The sequence below is a fragment of the Pygocentrus nattereri genome, chromosome 2 (assembly GCF_015220715.1).
Source record: "Pygocentrus nattereri isolate fPygNat1 chromosome 2, fPygNat1.pri, whole genome shotgun sequence".
NCBI classification, from domain to species: domain Eukaryota; kingdom Metazoa; phylum Chordata; class Actinopteri; order Characiformes; family Serrasalmidae; genus Pygocentrus; species Pygocentrus nattereri.
Genome location: NC_051212.1, coordinates 53,918,993 through 53,938,820, shown reverse-complemented (window position 1 = coordinate 53,938,820; position 19,828 = coordinate 53,918,993). Strand labels below are relative to the sequence as shown.

Sequence of the window (19,828 nt, the reverse complement as noted above, 5' to 3'; positions counted from 1 at the left end):
ATCAGCAGTTTCTGAAATACTCAGACCAGCCCGTCTGGAACCAACAACCACGCCACGTTCAAAGACCCTTAAATCCCCTTTCTTCCCCGTTCTGATGCTCGGCCTACACTTCAGCAAGTGGTCTTGACCACCTCTACAGGCCTAAATGTGCTGAGCTGTGGCCGTTTGATTGGCTGATTAGATATTTGTGTTAACAAACAGTGAGTGTGTATGTCAAAAACTGAAAATTGACAAAAAACAGAGATACAAGGTTTTGTTCCAACAACAGCGAGATCCTGTTAGGAGTGAAGTCTCCTACAAAGCAAAGTCCAGGAAAACACCCGCTAGACGATTTTCTGTTGTTATAGAAAAACACGAGGTTTAATAAAAAGCTGTGGTGCAACCCCTGAAATGCGCATTAACGCCTTCAAATCATTTTCACCACTTTTAAGCACTAATTTAACGATAATACCAGGGACACATATAGATTTGGTCACTGATCTGATGACGGGAACATTCCACAGTGACCCGTCCCGACTAGCAGCTCCTCCATTAATGCGCTTCGACCAGTGATCCACTTCAAATCTTCCAAATTTGCACAAGTTTCTCACTGCACTGTTTCAGCCGTACCGAATAATCAAAGGCTCACTAACCACACAAGATCACAGCACTTCCTGCTCAGGGTTTCGAGAGTCACAAACAACAGGAAGCCGCACTCCGGATGGCTGTTTGCGCTGATCTAGAGTCAGTTGCTCGTACCTGAACGCCGACCTCGGCCTCTACTGAGCTGCACAGCGCGCCCTGATCTCAGACAAGCACAGAGGATGCACTCCATCAACAAAGCTCACCACATCAAGCCGTACAATCAGACTGAAATCGCGTTACGGTGATGACACAGCTTCATGCGGTGGGTTTGAGTTCCTCTGGTCGTAAAAACTGCTCAGACGGCTTCTGGCACTGGATCGATGCACTGCACTCATTCAGACAGGCAGACGGAGGGATGAAATGCATTAGCTGGAGCCAGACTGTACAGCCACATCCAGCTATTTCAGTGCTGAGAGGAGAACGTACACCTGAGATACCAACGGACCGTCACTCCATTAATCTACCAACAGAATTACTGTTTAGGGGTGTAACAATGTAACATGTACAACAGTCAAAAATAATGCTCATTTCCAAGTGCCAATCAAGAGCACTGCTAACATAAGCCCTTTTTGAGCTGGATTAGTCTGATCCGAGGAAGTCTGGTAGCTTAATCTGACTGGCTGTTTAATGTGGGATAAAGGATCTGTGTCATTTCCACAAATTACCCCAAAAATAGCCTGGATCAAAGATCATCGAGGGGACGTTTAAGTCAGCATTATGCGATACTTACACTTCCGAACAATAACAACATGCGGTGTGGCAAAACAGCAATAGGCTTGCACAGCGGGTTCATTTAACTTAATGACAAACGCAGCTCAACAGGACAGAAAACGCACTGCCTTCTGAGAGCTACTTTCAAGATATTTTATTTTTCTTCTTTGGCCATCATCAAAAATGTTGTGCCTCGTCATGATCTTGAGGATTAAGGGTCAAATCAGGCTCCATTTCAGCCGGTAGCCTCTTTCGATCGCAGCAAAAGAAGAAAAATGGTGGCATTTTCTGTTAGTCGGTTTTGTTATTACATTACTGAGATGTGGATTCGAGCAGGACTGATTTTACTGAAGTTCTGAGATCAGATAATTCTAGGAGGTAATTCACTCTGGAATTATTACTCAGCAGACTTAAAAACTGCGGTAATCACTCAAAAAACACCACGCGCCCAGTTTAAACTAATCCAGCTAGAAAAGGGCTTAACTCACACAGTACAGTGGAGCTGCAGTGGTGTCTGAAGTGGGACAGAATAATGCAGAGAAAATCAGGAGCCACAAAACTGGCAGAAAAAAGTCCAGGAACTCAAAGACAGGCTCAGCCGCTGAACATACATATAATAACAAAACAGCAACCTGAAGTCACGTTTATCCCAGCTGGGTGACGAAAGTAAAAAGGTGGGCTAAAGGCGGAGCCGGAGATCAGTATGCTGGCAAAGGAAAGTGCTGGAGCATAGCAGTGGGCGGGAAGGGCATAACATATATCATGTATTGCGATAATGATCACAATATTATCTTTTGTCATGTAACACCTTTAGAGGGCAGCGGTGAGTAATGTTTGTTCATTTGAGCTCTAAGTATGGACCGAGATAGCTAAGCAGATCAATTCAGTAGTTGCGCATGGCAAACTGTTAATCACTATTTATATGGCAGTTAATCATCAACTAAAATTGATGATATCCGCTTTATTTCAACACCATTAACTTTTTGTGGCCCCAATAAAGTTATGATACTTGATCCACTGTCTTGGTCTGTGCGACTGAAGGCCTGAGACACGGGACACCACAGTAAATGAGATTCTCTACTGAGCATGCTCGGTATTCTCTTACCTTTGCGAGCCCTGGAGAAGAGCTTGATGCTGGCGGGGGCGGAGCTGGCGGAGCTAGAGGAGGTGCGGAAGATACCACTGAAGCTAAGGCGGCGGGGGGATTTGGGAGGGGACTCCTGGTGGGATGGAGGGTACGGGAATACCGTCTTTTGTGAGTTTGGACCGGTCCTGGGCCGTATGGGGGCTGACATGGGGCTGGAGGGTGGCACCCCGGGACCCCTGACGAAGAAGCCTTTGGTTGGGCTGGCTGAGTAGCTCTCTTCAGCCTGGAGGAAAGCACAGACAACGTTTAGGAGCTGCAGGCTGGTGATTTAAAGCATTTAAACCAAAAGCAGCGCTGACTGTCCATCGTAACCATCGCTACATCTGTTCACGACAGACCTACTGCACAGCGCTGCGTAGATTTCCCAGTTTAAAGACGAGGAAACCCCTTTTTGATGGTGTATCTTGAAAGTGGGAGGAACTGTTGAAAAACTACATCTGGTTTGGGTGGATTTTGGGGGCTGCTTTTCTCTGACTATAAGGGTTAAAACCTTTTCTCTGGTGCCCATTTTGTCCCAAATAAACATACTTTTGCTACTACAGTGCTGAGAATGACCCACCACCCCAATAGTACCTGCTCTGTGAGGGTCCATGGGGGTCCTGACCACTGAAGAACAGGGTAACAGAGTATCAGAGAAACAGATGGACTACAGTCTGTAACTGTAGAACTACAGAGTGCAGCTATACGGTAAGTGGAGCTGATAAAGTGGACAGTGAGCGTAGAAACGAGGAGGTGGTCAGGATGTTACGCTTGATTGGTGTGTACACATTATATATATATATATTTTCAGGGGACAGTAAATCTGCACTGCTACACAAGCTGCACACTGACTACTTTAACTTATATCCACGTTTCATTTCTATAGTGTGGTCCCATGAAAAGATGTAATAAAATATTTTCAGAAATGTGAGGGGTGCACTCACTTTTGTGAGATACTGTATATATAAATTTTACCAAGTGCAAACGTTCAATTTCAAGCCACCCTGACGTTTGTGACATTACTGCTTCATGATCAGCGCAGAGCTTTCAAGAGTTCATGCTGGTTTGTCCCTTTTCAGCAAGGATGAAACACAGACAATATTAATACAGTAAGTAATAATCTTATGCATGCCAATGTGTTCATGTAACCATTTCCATACCTCTCCTAGGTCCAGCCCAGCATCATACAGTCTAATCTATGCTTTATTATTATGATTATATGCCATCATTAATGTGATGGCTGGAGGCTCTGCTCTTCTAACCAGCTCCCAAGATATTAACTACATTTTTCAAAGTGAGAGAATCTTTTTACTTTTTACTGTAATCATGTTTATTTGTATTTATTCTAATTATATCTGGTGATTTTAGAATCAGAAACACATTTACTGCCCCGAGTGGCAGAGTTGGGCGCCTAAGAGTTCCGCACAGTACCGTACTTTTCCCATGGTTCTCTGGGCCGAGGACCAAAGGCTTAACGGTTAAAGTTCAGACCTCGAGGCAGTGACCTTCACGCGCTTGGAACGCACTCAGGTAGGTGACGTGGTCATGTGCTCAGGCTTTACAGCCCTTGGTTTTTTCCACACGATGCTTTTTAATGGCCTCGATCATTCCTGCCCTCTGATTATGAGGCAGTGTGTCAGTATGCAGAGCGCCGGTCACTGTAGTGTCATCCTGTCCTCTATGGATCTGTGACTTGCACAAGAAGTGTGAACAGTGTGATTCAGAACTTGTGCACCCCTGTTCAAATAACGTTCACATTACTGAGCTGAAGGCTACGTCTGTCTTACAAGCCCCAAATCCAGTTTCTTTGCTCTGATCCGATCCAACACGGGCTACGTTCACATTGCCAGGCTGAAGCGGCACAAAGCTGATATTTTCCCCCTAATGGGACTCGGATCTGATGTTTTCAGAGCTGTGTGAACACAAAACGAGCTGTGTGACACATGCTACAGGCTGAACAGCCAGATATACTGGATATACAGCGCTGTGAGAAGGTTTTAGGCATCTGAGCAAATGTTTAACCAGGTGACCTCAGCAGTGAGTTTATCACAATATACATTAGAATAAAGTCGTATTCATAATTCAAATAAACAGAAAAACAATAAACAGTAACAAGAATTTCTCGGGTCCAGATTTTTCCTGGACACCTTCACAGCCGCCACAGAGACTCGTTAATATCATCAATTACATCATGAGCTCAATTTACTGAGCACTGATTGGTCAAACCAGGAGCTGCTTTTTAACTACATATAATACTGGGCTTCCTCCAGGAGAGGCTTGGAGATGGGTAAACAAACACACCAACATCCAGAACATCACTGTTTATTTTATATATATATATATATATATATATATATATACACACACACACACACACACACACACACACACACACACATAAAATCAATATTAATTAATATTCTATAAATGTTTATTCAAAATTTTAACACTTTTCTCAGCAAATAAACACAAACTACACAAATAAATAGATTTTTAAAATGAGTCTTGGGTGCCTCAGACTTTCCCACTCTACTGTCTATGATCTGCTTTTGTGAATTGTGAATTTAAAGAAGAAGTGCATTTAAAACCGGCAAACTAGTTTCCGTATGTGAACCGTGTGGCCTGCGTTTTGAAAATGAATAATGTTCACATGGTGCATTAAAGGTAAACATTAAAGAAGTGTCCCTTTTTGAAGTCGTTCCATAGAGAAAGAAAAACCTTTTCTCAGATTTTCCACTATTTTCCATCATCAGCATTCCATATAAACCTCAGAAGACTCGTGTGGGTTCTCTGGTGGTTCTGGATGGTAAATAAAGTGTCTATATCTGTGTTGTAGTCGTGGCGACGTCTGGTTCCCATCACCACCACTGTAAAGACGTCTGAACCCTTTCGCTCTGGATGACCTTTTTTTGACAGGGTAATCATGCCTGACATCACTGAAGCTCTGGTCTTGATTCCAGCGTCACTGAGAACGTAAATAAACCTCAAATCATTGCTTACAGTGTTCTGGTCACCATCACAGACAATTACAGGACGATCAGTGTCTGTACTTTATAATTTGGGTAAAAGCAGAGGGATGATGTTATTAGTGCATCATTTCTCTTTTTCCAAAACACCTCTGTTTGGAACACAAACACAGAAGAGGATCCAGAACAAACAGGAAATGTGTACTCATCAAACTGAGCTACGCACCAGGACTCAGGGTCCAGCACACACTCATCACCTCAGGGTCTCGAACGCAATGCACCAGATCTAATCAGGGCTATTACTGCTCTTCAAACCAACAGCTGGTCTGTCGTTTTTACATGTCAGTTGAGTGTCCGTTCGTGTTGAGAGTGAATTTATAGTTTTGATGTTGATTTTTTAAGTTTTTAGCTTCAGTTTTTCGCTGTTTTTTGTTTCTTGTGGTGAATATTTAGTCATGAACCAGGGCTTAAACTGAGCCGTTTCACTGGTTCATCCTGATGAGTCTCTTGTTTATTAAGCAGTCTGGGCTGAAACACTCCTTATAACTTCAGCGCGAGTGGGCGGGACTAAACTGCTGTCGACCAATAGGTGAGTATATGTAAATGCACTGGCTTTCCCATGATATTAATTTTTTTTTTTTAACAAAAAGCCGGACTTCTTCTATGGGCCTTTGTGCTTTCTAGTGAAACACAGGTGGGCCTTGAAATGGGAAAGATTGAGAACCTCTGGTCTAATGAACAAACTCTGCTATCCATCCTGCCCCGACGCCTCCTTAGGAGACAGAAGGTCAGACCAGCGTTACGGATGTAGGTGTGAGTTACAGATCAGTTTTATTTCATGGCAAAAACAAACATGAACTGAAAGACGGCAGACAAAAGCAAGAGCTACCTACACCAAAGACAAGAACAGTAACCACCTGGAAAAAGAGGAGCCCCGCTGGTGACATTTCGGTATAAATAAAAATAATGTATGGCCATGACTTAGTAAGGCGTGATCTCGTTCCCACACCTTACTAAGTCGTGGCCACGCGTTATTTTTATTTATACAGGTAACAAACTGCACACAGGTGGAAACAGTAATGAAAAGGCGGGGCTACGTGGGAGGAGCCAGGAGGGCGGAGCCAGGAACAGGGCACTGTGACATCACTGTAGATTAAGGGCTGCAAAAAATGTCAAAAATGACATTTGGAAACTGAAGCATCGAGTATGTCTTACAAAATAACGTTAAGATATTAATTTATGATGAATATCACTAAATACCTGATTAGTCAATTATGACATGACAGCTAATAGTCAAAATTATTGGTAGATTACTAATCAGAGTGTTTATCGCCAAGTACCAGAGGTACAGTGCAGGTGTCCAATCAACAATCCAATAAACAAATACAGAAAAAGATCAAAGATATATATATATATATATATATATATATATATATATATATATATATACACACATAGGTAAACAAACAACCTAATATAAGAGAGGATAGCAATGGGAGTCCCACACAGTTACAATCAAGAGCTGAAGAACATACAGTTCTGCTCATAAGTTTACATACCCTGGCAGAATTAGCAAAATATTGGTAATTTCTTGGAAAATACAAGTGGCCATGAAGAAAACCTGGTCAGATGACGCCGTTCATCATCACATAACTGCGTGTGCCCCTTTTAAATCACACTGATACCTGAAATCGCCCGAACGGCCCTGATCAACACTTCACATACCCGTGTGTGCTTTGCCTGATAATATACACAATATACACGGGTGTAAATGGCTATTTAGGGTGAGTTTCCACACCTGTGACTCGTGTGACTATAATTAGTGTCTGTTTATAAACAGTCAGGGAGTTTCTCTCAATGAGCTCTCGAGAGACCCCTGGATGTTTGTCCAGGGCTGCGCTGGACGCGCTGGACGCTGAGTAATCGGTAAAGTGAAAGAAACATGAAAGCACCTGTGAGGAAAAAGCAGCTGAACTTGAGAAAAGGATTTAAAAAGACATGGAGAGATTTGAAAATGCCAATCGGAAGTGTTCAAAGCGGAAAATTAGGGCTTCTGTTAGCAGGACACGGTCAGGCAGACCAACAGAACTCCAATCCCACCCCCCCCCAACACTCAGCCCTACTCCTCTGTTTTGTGTGCTTACAGACAGACAGACAGATAGACAGATACAGACAGACAGATAGACAAATAGATACAGACAGACAGATAGACAGAGAGGCAGATAGACAGAGAGGCAGATAGACAGAGAGGCAGATAGACAGATACAGACAGACAGATAGACAAATAGATACAGACAGACAGATAGACAGAGAGGCAGATAGACAGAGAGGCAGATAGACAGAGAGGCAGATAGACAGATACAGACAGACAGATAGACAAATAGATACAGACAGACAGATAGACAGAGAGGCAGATAGACAGATACAGACAGACAGATAGACAAATAGATACAGACAGACAGATAGACAGAGAGGCAGATAGACAGAGAGGCAGATAGACAGATACAGACAGACAGATAGACAAATAGATACAGACAGACAGATAGACAGAGAGGCAGATAGACAGAGAGGCAGATAGACAGAGGGGCAGATAGACAGATACAGACAGACAGATAGACAAATAGATACAGACAGACAGATAGACAGAGAGGCAGATAGACAGAGAGGCAGATAGACAGATGGATACAGACAGACAGACAGACAGACAGACAGAGAAATAGACAGACAGACAGACAGACAGAGAAAGAGATAGACAGACAGACAGACAGAGAAAGAGATAGACAGACAGACAGACAGATACAGACAGACAGATAGACAAATAGATACAGACAGACAGATAGACAGACAGACAGATAGACAGATGGATACAGACAGACAGACAGACAGACAGAGAAATAGAGAGACAGACAGACAGAGAGACAGATAGATAGACAGATAGATAGACAGATTAAAAAATCAGAAATAAAAACAGGCATAAGTTGAAGTCTAATAGAGGACGTATCGTATATCTCCCTGTATATTTACACAGTACATGAGACACACTTAGGATTTTAAACAGGTTAAAGTGCCGAATCGCTAATCACAGTCCTGAAATAAGACGTTTACGTCCTCGTGCTTCTATGCCTTAAAGAGAAATCTCAGTTATGGGCCAGTGGAGCCAGTCGTACTGTAAGAGCAACAAAGTCAGCAAACACGCCCACGCGCCGACCCCCCCACCCCGTCTGCACCACACGGCACGTTCGGACACGCCACATGTTTACGTGTGAAATACGCCCTTACGGAGACATTACCCACTGATCAGGAGACAGGGCGCCTGCAGCCAATCCTCCCCCAAACCGAGCAGAAACAAACAGCTCACTAAGAGCTGTCCATACAGCAGCGGTCACCGACGCCGGCCCTGCAGACCCACCTTCCTGCAGAGTCTACTCCCACCCACAGCTGCCACACCTGCTCCAGTTAATCAACCTGGATCCAAGAACCCTCTGCATGATTAAAGGGTTCTTTGCATGGTAAAATGGTTCTTTAGATACACCGATCACGCATAACGTTCTGACCACCTCCTTGTTTCTGTGCTCACTGTCCACTTTATCAGCTCCACTGACCGTTTAGTTCCACTCTGTAGTTCTACAGTTACAGACTGTAGTCCATCTGTTTCTCTGATACTCTGTTACCCTGTTCTTCAGTGGTCAGGACCCCCATGGACCCTCACAGAGCAGGTACTGTTTGGGTGGTGGATCATTCTCAGCACTGCAGTAACACTGATGTGGTGGTGGTGGTGTGTTAGTGTGTGTTGCGCTGGTATGAGTGGATCAGACACAGCAGTGCTGCTGGAGTTTTTAAACACTGTGTCCACTCACTGTCCACTCTATTAGACACTCCTACCTTGTTGGTCCACCTTGTAGATGTAAAGTCAGAGACGACAGCTCATCTGCTGCTGCAGTTTGTGTTGGTCGTCCTCTAGTCCTTCATCAGTGGTCACAGGACGCTGCCCACAGGACGCTGCCCACAGGACGCTGTCGGCTGGATATTTTTGGTTGGTGGACGATTTTCAGTCCAGCAGCGACACTGAGGTGTTTAAAAACTCCAGCAGCACTGCTGTGTCTGATCCACTCAGACCAGCGCAACACACACTAACACACCACCACCACGTCAGTGTCACTGCAGAGCTGAGAATGACCCACCACCCAAATAGTACCTGCTCTGTGAGGGTCCATGGGGGTCCTGACCACTGAAGAACAGGGTAACAGAGTATCAGAGAAACAGATGGACTACAGTCTGTAACTGTAGAACTACAGAGTGGAACTATACGGTCAGTGGAGCTGATAGAGTGGACAACTGAAGGACCATCTTCTTAAATGAGTAGGTGTTGGTGCAGCCTTTCAGAGTAAAGTGGGTGGAGAGGGGGCGTGGCTTACACAATGTTCACACCCCCACAGGCACTGAAAAAGGGAGCATCTTTACCTTCGGTGTCCTGACCTTATCCGGTCGCTCACTCTCTCCATCCGCAAGAGGAGACGCACAAGGACTCAGATCCTGCGGAGAAACGACAGAACGACCCCGTCAGTTAACGAGCCATGCTACGCTCTGAGCACATCATCATCATCCTCATCATCCTCATCATCACCACTGAGTTCAGCATTGACGCGCTGGGCAGGTGAGTGGACTGAAAGTCTACCATACAAATGATTTTTTATATATGATGTCTCAACTATGAATAAGCACATATATTCAAATGTCTCAAAACCCTAAACCCCCAAATTTACTTACGTTTATACGTTTTTTAAAGATCTTCATTATTTTTGTTAAAGTTTCGATTTATCATGTTTCTTTTTTACATTTAAATTTTTTTTTTATTGCCGTGCCACGTTTTCACATCACTACCAAAACACAGTTTTAGTGTGTGGGCGGGGCCTTGTTTTAGCCACGCCCCAGCACTTTGGAGCAGGAATTGAGGCTGCATCCCTGTCCCTCATGGCCACATGAGGAGTTAGATCCCGTTGTTTTGGAGTAAATGTGTCCCAAAGTCTGAAAATCAGCGTGGGACATTAAGTCACTACGGAAGCGTCAATATTGTTTTGGTTACAAAAAGTCCAAAATGGGCTTCCAACTGTTTTTGAATCAATTCCATGGAACCATTTATCACTGGACCTTAAAGGGGAAGCTGATTTTTCAAAATGTGCACATTATTAAACAGATTGGATGTAAACAGAGCCGTTCTGGGTGGTTTTGGTGTGAAACGCTCTGTTCTAGAGAAGCTTATCGACCCAGAACTGATCACAGTGGTGGTGATAGGAACCAGACGTCCACCTCTAAAAGCTCCTCACTGAAAGTTCCTACATGAGATGTTTAGATATACACTGCCTGATGTCTGGCACCGTTTCATAATACTTTGTGACTGTAATCCATTCATGGTGGAGGGATACATGCCGGGTGCTGTGAGGCAAAACAGTCCCCAAAGAAAACTGACTTTTTTCACATTTATGTCTGTTTTCCCATCATCAACATTCCATATAATTCCGTGTGGGATCTCTGGAGGTTCTGGAAGGTAAATAAAGTGTCTATATCTGTGCTGTAGTCGTGGCGACGTCTGGTTCCCATCACCACCACTGTAAAGACGTCTGAACCACTTCACACCAAACCCACTCTGGATCACTTGGTTTACACCTCACACACTGAGATATGCAGGAATTCTGAAAAATGATGGAATTCGCCCTCCTTGGAATTCTCATCCACCACCTTCTTGCTTCACATGATGTCGTCCAGTCCTGCCCTCACTTGCCTTACACACATCTGCCAGCTTGTTTTGTCAAGTGTGATCAAATTCTCACATTTATTCAGCCTTTCACATGTTTTTATAAGCCTAAAGCAACACAGTCAGGAGTTGTTATCCCTGCTTTACGCCTGAGACAGGAGGTGCGGGAAGACAGCACTGCTGCCTGCATTACTGCACATCTGCATGAGAGACGTGACGACAGCAGAACTTCACTAGTCAAAGCAGACACCACCGAAATGACACTGATTCAATAATTAAATATTAATATGATAGAAAATGACATACATATATATATATATATATATATACACACACACACACACACACACACACACTTACACACACACACACACACACACCCCAGTCATTCAAGAACAAGCTCGGGAAGAAACAGTGAACAAATTCCTGTAAGACAGCTGGAGAACCCGCCCAAAGAGAGAACAAAACCTCGTATCTCCAAAACGTTGACTTTACAGGAGAAGGAAAAAACCTGCTTTACTTTTAATGGAAGTCAATGGAACCAGAATTGTTCCCATGTCATTTTTAGTCGTTTCTTCTGGTCCATTCATCATGAAATTTACACACAATATAAAGGGCAACAGGTGCTTTTAAGGTCCAAAACTGAAAAACGCCAAAAACGGATATACGAGGTTTCGTTCTGACAACAGCGAAATATTAATGATGCACCTAAATGAGCTACCTGGCAACCGAAAAGCTGGCATACGTATAAAAATGACAATACGTGGCTACAGAAAGTGTCCGGTCGGTCATCCAAGGCAGTGAAATCGATTATTCCGTAGTTGTGCTTTGTTAGGCGTGTCAATTATTCGAGACGAGCTCGATTATTTACGCTAATTACAATCATTTCCCACAGTGGCTGGTTTGAGCGGCACGCCGCTGCAGGATGAGAACGGGGGGAGTTGGATCAACAAACACAACGTGAACAAGAAGAACCACTACTGTAAAGTACGGAGTACTTTTTTCTGAGCGTATCACGGATTTCATCAGCACTTGAAGAACCCTGACCGACTACAGACTGAGCACAATTAGGCCTGTCTGACTGGATTTAGTGCAGTTTGGAGGATTAAACGGTATCGAAACTGCTCCCGAGTGGCGCGACCGTCTAAGCGTTGGCCCGGTCAATAAAAGCTGGCAAGCTCGCTCTCTGGGTGGGTAGCATGCCCCCAAAATACCACATATATGTGCATTAATATGTTCATTAACGACGAAAGAACCCAAATTCTGTCAGTTCTAAAAATGTTATTGTGATTATAAGTTTTCTATAATCACTTTGATTTCCACCCTTCGCACTGAAAACACCCTCCAGCCTGTTTGGGTACCGTTTCAGGATCTTCTGGATCCTCTCGGCTGCGATCTTCACTCATTTCACTGACTGTATCAGCAGCGCTGGGTCGACTGGCAGTCCAGGGACGGTTAATGTGTAACTCAGTTATGGGCACAAGCACAGTTTGTGATTCTATTGTTAAGGTATTATTAAAGGTCTTAATAAGGACTATTTACTATCCTGTACTTGAGCCTGTGGGTCATAAGGTCTTGTTTACAGCCCTCTCCTGAACTGAGGCACGTAAACATGCCTCGTGGCCTTCAGAGGAACGCGAGGGGGACAGAAGCAGGCCAGCGTTATCTGTAGGCTAAAGTACGGCATGTTTAAACCAACAGGGTAGAGCATAAATGTAAACACTGCTTTATGGCTGCTGTAATTTCACTTTGATAAAACAAAAACACTTGTTCAGGTGCCAAAAGGGGCTGTTTGTGCGGCTGCCGGTTCCTCTTTGAGGAAGATCTGGTGCAGCGTTTCAGACCGACAGGAAACGATCAGCGTTATCGCTGCTCCAGACAATCTGCGCAGCACCATCAGCTGCAATGTGTTTACACTGAGCGCAGACAGAGCTGAGCCTAAGCCTCGTATTCAGTCCCTCACCATTCAGTGCATTGAGAGTGCCCACTCTTTAGTCCACTCTTTCCAGGAGACTCCCTCTCAGCTCCTCAAAGAGCCTGCAGACATGCCTCCAAAACCCATTCAGTGATATTGAGGTCTGGACTCTGAGGTGGTCAGTCCATTGTTCAGCTTCTTTGTCTGATGTGTCCGTCTCCTTTTCTCAGTGAGGTTCTTCTTGATCAGCTACACGTCCTTTCAGACCCACAGCGCTGAGTGGTCTTCTCACAGTGGAAGGATGGACAGAAACTCCTGTGGATGTTTTCAGATCTGAAGCAGCTTGATCTTCTCCTCTCTCTCAGAGATCAAAGCTTTCAGTGCTGTTTATCTGATGGGGGCAGTTCTGGGGTCGACCAGCTCTTCCAGGTGGTTGTTAGGAGTCCCATTTTCTCTGTATATTTGAATCAGTTTAGGAAATTCTTGTTATTTTCCTTCCGTATGCAGGTGGACCATCTTACAGCTAATCTCCTCAGAAATATCTCCTCAAATCCGTGTTGCGCGCTTCTGAGAGGTGAATCACAGTTGGTGAGGATGTGTTAGAAAGTCTTGAAAAAGGGGTCCAGTAATCTCCAGTAAAGGCTTGCAGGTTCAATTTCAGCCCAATAAAGAAATTTGTTTGGGGTTTTTTTTGGATCAATTACAATTTTAAAGTATTTACATGAGACGGTCACACGTCACATGTTGTTATTCTCAGGAGACCCAGATATGCCACTGTTTGGTATGTAAACGCTTAGAGATCTTGAAAACAAGTGAAATTGTAGATACGTTTTGAGAAATTGTTAGTGTGGAGCGGCTGTGAGCTGAAAGAGCAAGAAATAAGTAAAAGAGTAAAAATAAACTGATACGCAGCAAGACTGGCTCAAAATCAAGGTAAAGTATGAGCTGAATATGATTCATTTTATTATATTTGTCATATTCGTTGTTATCTGTTAAAAAGTGTTTTAGGGCCTGTTTGTGTGATTTTGAGGGAAAGTGCACTCAAGTGCTTTGAATTAGGACACGGCATTTGAACCATCACGGAAATCTCCACAAAGTCACTCTGGACAGAGAGGGTCGTGACAGTCAACGTGAAAACGCTGTTTTAAGGGGCGAGCAGTGCCAGAGTTTTATCACACACTAATATAACCTGAAAATAGCTCAGCCAGTCGGCATTCAAGTCCCTGTAGTTACTGAATATTAAGCCTTAGTATGTAATAAGCCTGAGATTTTAAGGGTTTAAAGTCAGAACATTGTAATAGTGTAAGGTAACGTGATACCACAAGCTTCCGAATAAGCCTTTCACGCATTAGCCTGCGGAGTGAGGCTGCTGAAAGCTGTCTTTTGGTCACGTGACGGCTCATATCTCTCTGGAAGCTGTCCAAAGAAAATCTGTGGAATGAACGAGGCACTTCAATAACATTGAGTCAAAGTCGCTCACGAATCGCCAGCGCTGAACAGGTTACTGAGCAAAAACGCAGCAACAGCACTGAGCTATCTAGCCGTATAACCAGCAGCCAGCCGGTGGACTGACCGTAGCGACTAGTCGCAGTAACAGCGCTCAAAGACAGACGTTCCAGCATCTTAGGAAGTTCTCTCAGTTCCCCTCTCAATCTGCTGAATCAGTTCAAAATGAACTGACCCGTGTGCCAATACATGCCGTCTGTTTCATAACGGGCTGCGAATATCATGCCAGCTGTTTCGTAACCCTGTTCCTGCTGATAGTGCTGTTATTAACTCCTAATGCAGCTGAATGTGGAGAACGCAGCTGCCCAGGGCAGCCAGTCCAGGGAATCTACGAAATGCTTTCACTCTCTGTCTCTACAGGAATCCAGCGCTTTAGGGAAGTACACAGATCAAAATATCTGCTTCACGTGTCTGGACACAACGTACAATGCTGCTGGTACAATAAACCCATCAGCCTTTGTCCACTTTATCAGCTCCACTGACCATATAGGTGCACTTAGAAGTTCTACAGTTACTGACTGTAGTCCATCGGTTTCTCTGATACTCTGTTACCCTGTTCTTCAGGGGTCAGGACCACCATGGACCCTCACAGAGCAGGTGTGTCATTCTCAGCACTGCAGTGACACTTACGTGGCGGTGGTGGGTTAGTGTGTGTTGTGCTGGTACACACAGTTTGTGTTGGTCATCCTCTAGTCCTTCATCAGTGCCCACAGGACGCAGTTGGCTGGATGTTTTTGACACTGATGTGTCCACCTCACAGAAAGGACTCTGGGTACCCGGCCGGGGACTCGAACCCAGACCCTTCTTGTTGTGAGGTGTCAGTGCTAACCGCTTGCGATCGACACGTAAGACGTTTCATGTTAGCAGCCACAGGCCTGACTATTTGTTCAAGACGGCCGACAACTTCTTGAGGCTTTTTGAACACGTCAATCACACGGGGCTCCACCCTCAGTTGGCCCCTATATTTTGGGGGTGACTGATGGTGGGGTGGTACTGTGCTCCTCCAGGCTCAGGGAGGTATCCTCCGTCTCTGGTTGTATCACAGCTTTCCAGACACTTTCTCTTCACCGTAACCAAGAACCATAATGAAGCTTTGTTCACTCAGCATACCAGACACACCTTCCAGCCTTATGCACTGTACCTCATCTGTTACGACCTTCACCGTCCATGTGAACTCCTAACCTGTTCCTGCCTTCACCACTCCTACTGAACCAGGATCTCCTCAACCTTCCCTCCGTATGATCTCAGTGCCTCTGTTTCATCTTCTGTCTAAACTTACTACTTATGTCCTCACTGCAGGCAGAGCAGATGAGAAAGAGCTCTCCAATTGAGTCTTGGTTCCACTTATTGGTTCCTCTCAGTGGTTCTTCTTCATGTTCTCAGAGACTTTATCCTTTTGAGTCTTGGTTCTTCTCAGTGGTTCTTCTTCATGTTCTTAGCGACTTCGTCCTTCTGAGTCTTGGTTCTTCTCAGTGGTTCTTTTTTATGCTCTTAGGGACTTTCTGCTTTCCTCTTAGTGCTTCTCCCTCATGCTCTTATAGAGCTCTCCTTTTGAGTCATGGTTCTTCTGTGGTTCTTCCTCATGTTCTTAGGGAGTTTCTCCTTTTGAGTCTTGGTTCTTCTCAGTGGCTCTTCTTCAAGTTCTTAGTGAGCCTCTCCTTTTCAGTCTTGGTTCCTCTGTGGTTCTCGCTAATGCTCTTAGTGAGCTTCCCGTTTTGACCCGTCCATTTGTTGTCTGGTTTAAGTCAGCACAGATTCAGCACCATCAGTCTGGACTGCATGTTAACATGATCAGTAGTGTAACCAGGATTTTATGGGCTCCAGTACAAAAACCTTTACAGGCGCCATCAAAACATACTTAAATAAATAAAGGATAATCTAATTAGCTTGTTCACTTGCTGTTATAATGCCTCAGACAGGTTAATGTCCTCGAGGCATTCCACTCCTTCCACTGGCATCTCAAATGAATCCAAATCCAAATTTTTACATTGGAATACTTATTGAGGATGTTAGAGCTCCAATGGGACATTCTGACGAGAGGTGTCCTGGTAAAGAGAGCAGCTTCCTACACGCCATTTAACCTGAGACATGGGAAATCAAACTTCCACGTCATGCCCTTTTTAGACGCTCCCATAACGACTACAGTGTCTTTGATCTGCAGTTCTAAAAAAACCATGTTCAGCAAATTTTAACAGCTGATATTTTTAAAATACATTTGCCCGTTTTTGTTCTTCTGGAAGCGAGAACATGCAGGTCTGATCATTTTTGGACGTTTATTTCAAGTGAAGTCGAGGAGCGAAGGTCAAATATCGACTGAATGTCCAATATAACGCCCAATAATGACCGTCCAGAAACGAGCAGGCCTACCCTCTTAAAAATATGGTTCTACGAGGGTTCTTTAGTAAAGTGGTTCTATGTAGAACCATGAACATTCAAAGAACCATTTGCATTGCATACTTAAATGGTTCTTCAGACTGATGGAGAATGTGTTGGATATGGTTCTATATAGCACCAAAAAGAGTTGTACACACTTTAAAAAGTGGTTCTTCAAGAGTTCCTTAGTAAATAAAATCATTCTACATAAAACCATGAACACTCAAAGAACCATGAACCATGCACGGCACCATATAGCACCAAAAAGTGGTTTCTGCCTGACACTGTAACCAAAACAATTTTTGAACCCTTTTCAAAGACGTTCTACAAAGAACCAACAACGGCACATTTTCCATCAATCTGAAGAACCATTCCACAATGCTAAGGATTATTTGAGCATTCACAGCTCTGTGTAGACCATTTTCTTCACTAAAGAACCCTTGAAGAACCATCTTTAAGAGTGTAGCTTGACCTCACGATAATAGAGGAACCCCTTTTTGTGCGACACAGAACTGTTACATATAGAACCATACACACACAATCTGTGTCAATTTGAGGAACCATTTCATCATGCAAAGAACCATTTAAGCATGCAGATGGTCTTCAAGCGTTTATGGTTCTATATAGATAACACATTTTTTCTTTGCTAAAGAACCCCTAAAGAACCACATTTTTAAGAGCGTACAAACAGAACAAACTGCAACCAAATCAATCATTTTTGGACGTTTACATCACGAGAGATCAAAAGGAGGAAGCTGAATATCAAACAAAAGCCCATCAGCTTTACTGCACTACGTTCTCTGGAGAACAGTTCTGCCAATACTAATATATACTGTCACATTGCCCAGCCCTGGTCACAGGTCACAACAGGGTCCTTAACACTGCGTTTACATGCAAAGATTTTCTCCAATCCGACTGAAAATCTTCGTTTACGTGCTCACTACAAGAAATCAGACCCAAAATGACGTGCATGCATAGAGAACCACTCAGAGTAGACGTTACCATGACAGCGAGCAGTCAGAGTGAGATGAGCAGCAGTGAGCAGTGATTGTGTTTTTCACTGCTTTAAAATGACGTCAGACTCAGGAAAACGTCCTTCACGTGTCCTTATTAAAGAAGGCCGAGGAGAAGACGCCGTCCGTCCCACCAGCGATCAGCGCATAAACTTAGATAGCTTAAGCCCAAAGTCAAGCCTGTCCAACAGGAACGTCCTTCAGCTCTTTTCCTATGGGACAGTCTTCATCTTTGGGCTGCGGTTATCGGGCTACACTGAGAACTCTTGTGAAGTAGCCCCACTAGCTTGCTGTGGTTGAGATGTCACAGCACACGGGTGCTTGGTTGCGTCTGATTGGTCTAAATCACCTATAAGCAGTTTCCACTCTCTGTGTTAGCAGCCTAAATTTTCCCACTTAAAACCTGTCATTAAACCGCAGCTCCTGTGATTTGAAACCGGCTCTTTTAAATCGGGATTCCGATCACAGCGATTATATCAGCCCAGCCGAGCTGCTGTGTGACCTGCCGCTCAGCTCAGCTCCGACTGACCAGCACTGAGAGGGAACAGGTGAGATGAGCTGGTGAGGAAAGAGGCTGGACGGCCGTCTCGGGCTCAAGAGCTGGAAAGCTGGACAAAACAACAACAACAACAACAGCAGCAGCAGCAGCAGCTCACCGGCATGTAGAGTCGGAGTGCTTTCTTCTTTTTTGGGTTCTTCTTTGAAGCGTCTCTTTTCTTCGAGTCCATCACTGTGCTTCCCATCTTTTCTCTGTTCTTCTCCTCTTCTGTTCTTTTATTCTCTCCACTTGTTGTTTCTTCTCTTCTACCCTCTTTTCTTTTCTCCTCTCCTTTCTTCTGTTCTTTTCCCTTCTCTTTTCTCCTCTCCTCTTTCTTCTGTTCTTTTCCCTTCTCTTTTCTCCTCTCCTCTTTCTTCTCCTCTTTTCCCCTCTCTTTTCTTTTCTCCTCTCCTCTTTCTTCTGTTCTTTTCCCTTCTCTTTTCTCCTCTCCTCTTTCTTCTCCTCTTTTCTTCTGTTCTTTTCCCTTCTCTTTTCTTTTCTCCTCTCCTCTTTCTTCTGTTCTTTTCCCCTCTCTTTTCTTTTCTCCTCTCCTCTTTCTTCTGTTCTTTTCCCTTCTCTTTTCTCCTCTCCTCTTTCTCCTCTCTTTTCTTCTTTTCTCCTCTCCTCTTTCCTGTCGTTTAACCTCACACTCCCCCCTGTCCTTCTCCCGTGCGGACCCCCGCGGCGCTGCGCACGAGCGCTAAACTCTTTCGCAGGTAGGTTAAACGACTGTGTTCAGCGGCGCGCGAGGCGAACTTTCTTTACGGAAGCGCGAGCGAAACGGGCCACACAGCGAGGCTCCTCGTGCCGCGGGTAAACATCCGCATTCCCGCCGCGCGCAGCGGGCTCGACTCGGGGCTCCTATCCATCACGAGAGCGACGCGCGGGCACGCGCTGCACCACGAGCCCCGAAACCGTGAAACAAAAAACAGACGCGCGCGCGACGCGACGCGGCGCGGCGCTCGAGCTGCAGCGTTAGCTTTAGCTTTAGCCGAGCGCGCAGCTCCGACAGGTTCCACGCGAGACCAGCCCGGAGAGCGTGCGCGCGCCTGCCTAGGATCTGCGCGCTGTGTGGGCGTGTCTGCGAGGAGGCGGAGGAAGCCGAAAGGGCAGGTCCACCTGCATCTCGGAATTCCTCCATCATTACCGGTGAAGGTGTAGACAGAGGCGCTCAGGGGGGTTTTGGTGTGGGAGGAGCCAGAGCTGTTCACAGTGGTGCTGATGGGAACCAGACGTCCACCTCTGAAAGTCCCCTCATCGGCTGGAGGTCAGGGAACCGGCCCTGTGACCAGAAGGTCGCCGGT

At 44.8% G+C, this 19,828-nt stretch overlaps 1 protein-coding gene across 2 annotated transcripts in view; it reads right to left on the bottom strand.

Moving 5' to 3' along the window:
* The window catches only part of prkag2b (protein kinase, AMP-activated, gamma 2 non-catalytic subunit b), a 63,955-nt gene extending 45,099 nt beyond the window's left edge, over positions 1-18,856 (bottom strand). For both annotated transcript variants that reach the window (XM_017703455.2, XM_017703458.2), the window contains exons 1-3: positions 18,643-18,856; positions 9,889-9,960; positions 2,441-2,705 (exon numbers count right to left, since the gene is read on the bottom strand). In XM_017703455.2, coding sequence (XP_017558944.1) covers positions 2,441-2,705; positions 9,889-9,960; positions 18,643-18,729 — 424 coding nt within the window. In that variant the 5' untranslated portion in view covers positions 18,730-18,856. The remainder of the gene's footprint in view (positions 1-2,440; positions 2,706-9,888; positions 9,961-18,642) is intronic.
* Positions 18,857-19,828: the final 972 nt, after the last annotated feature.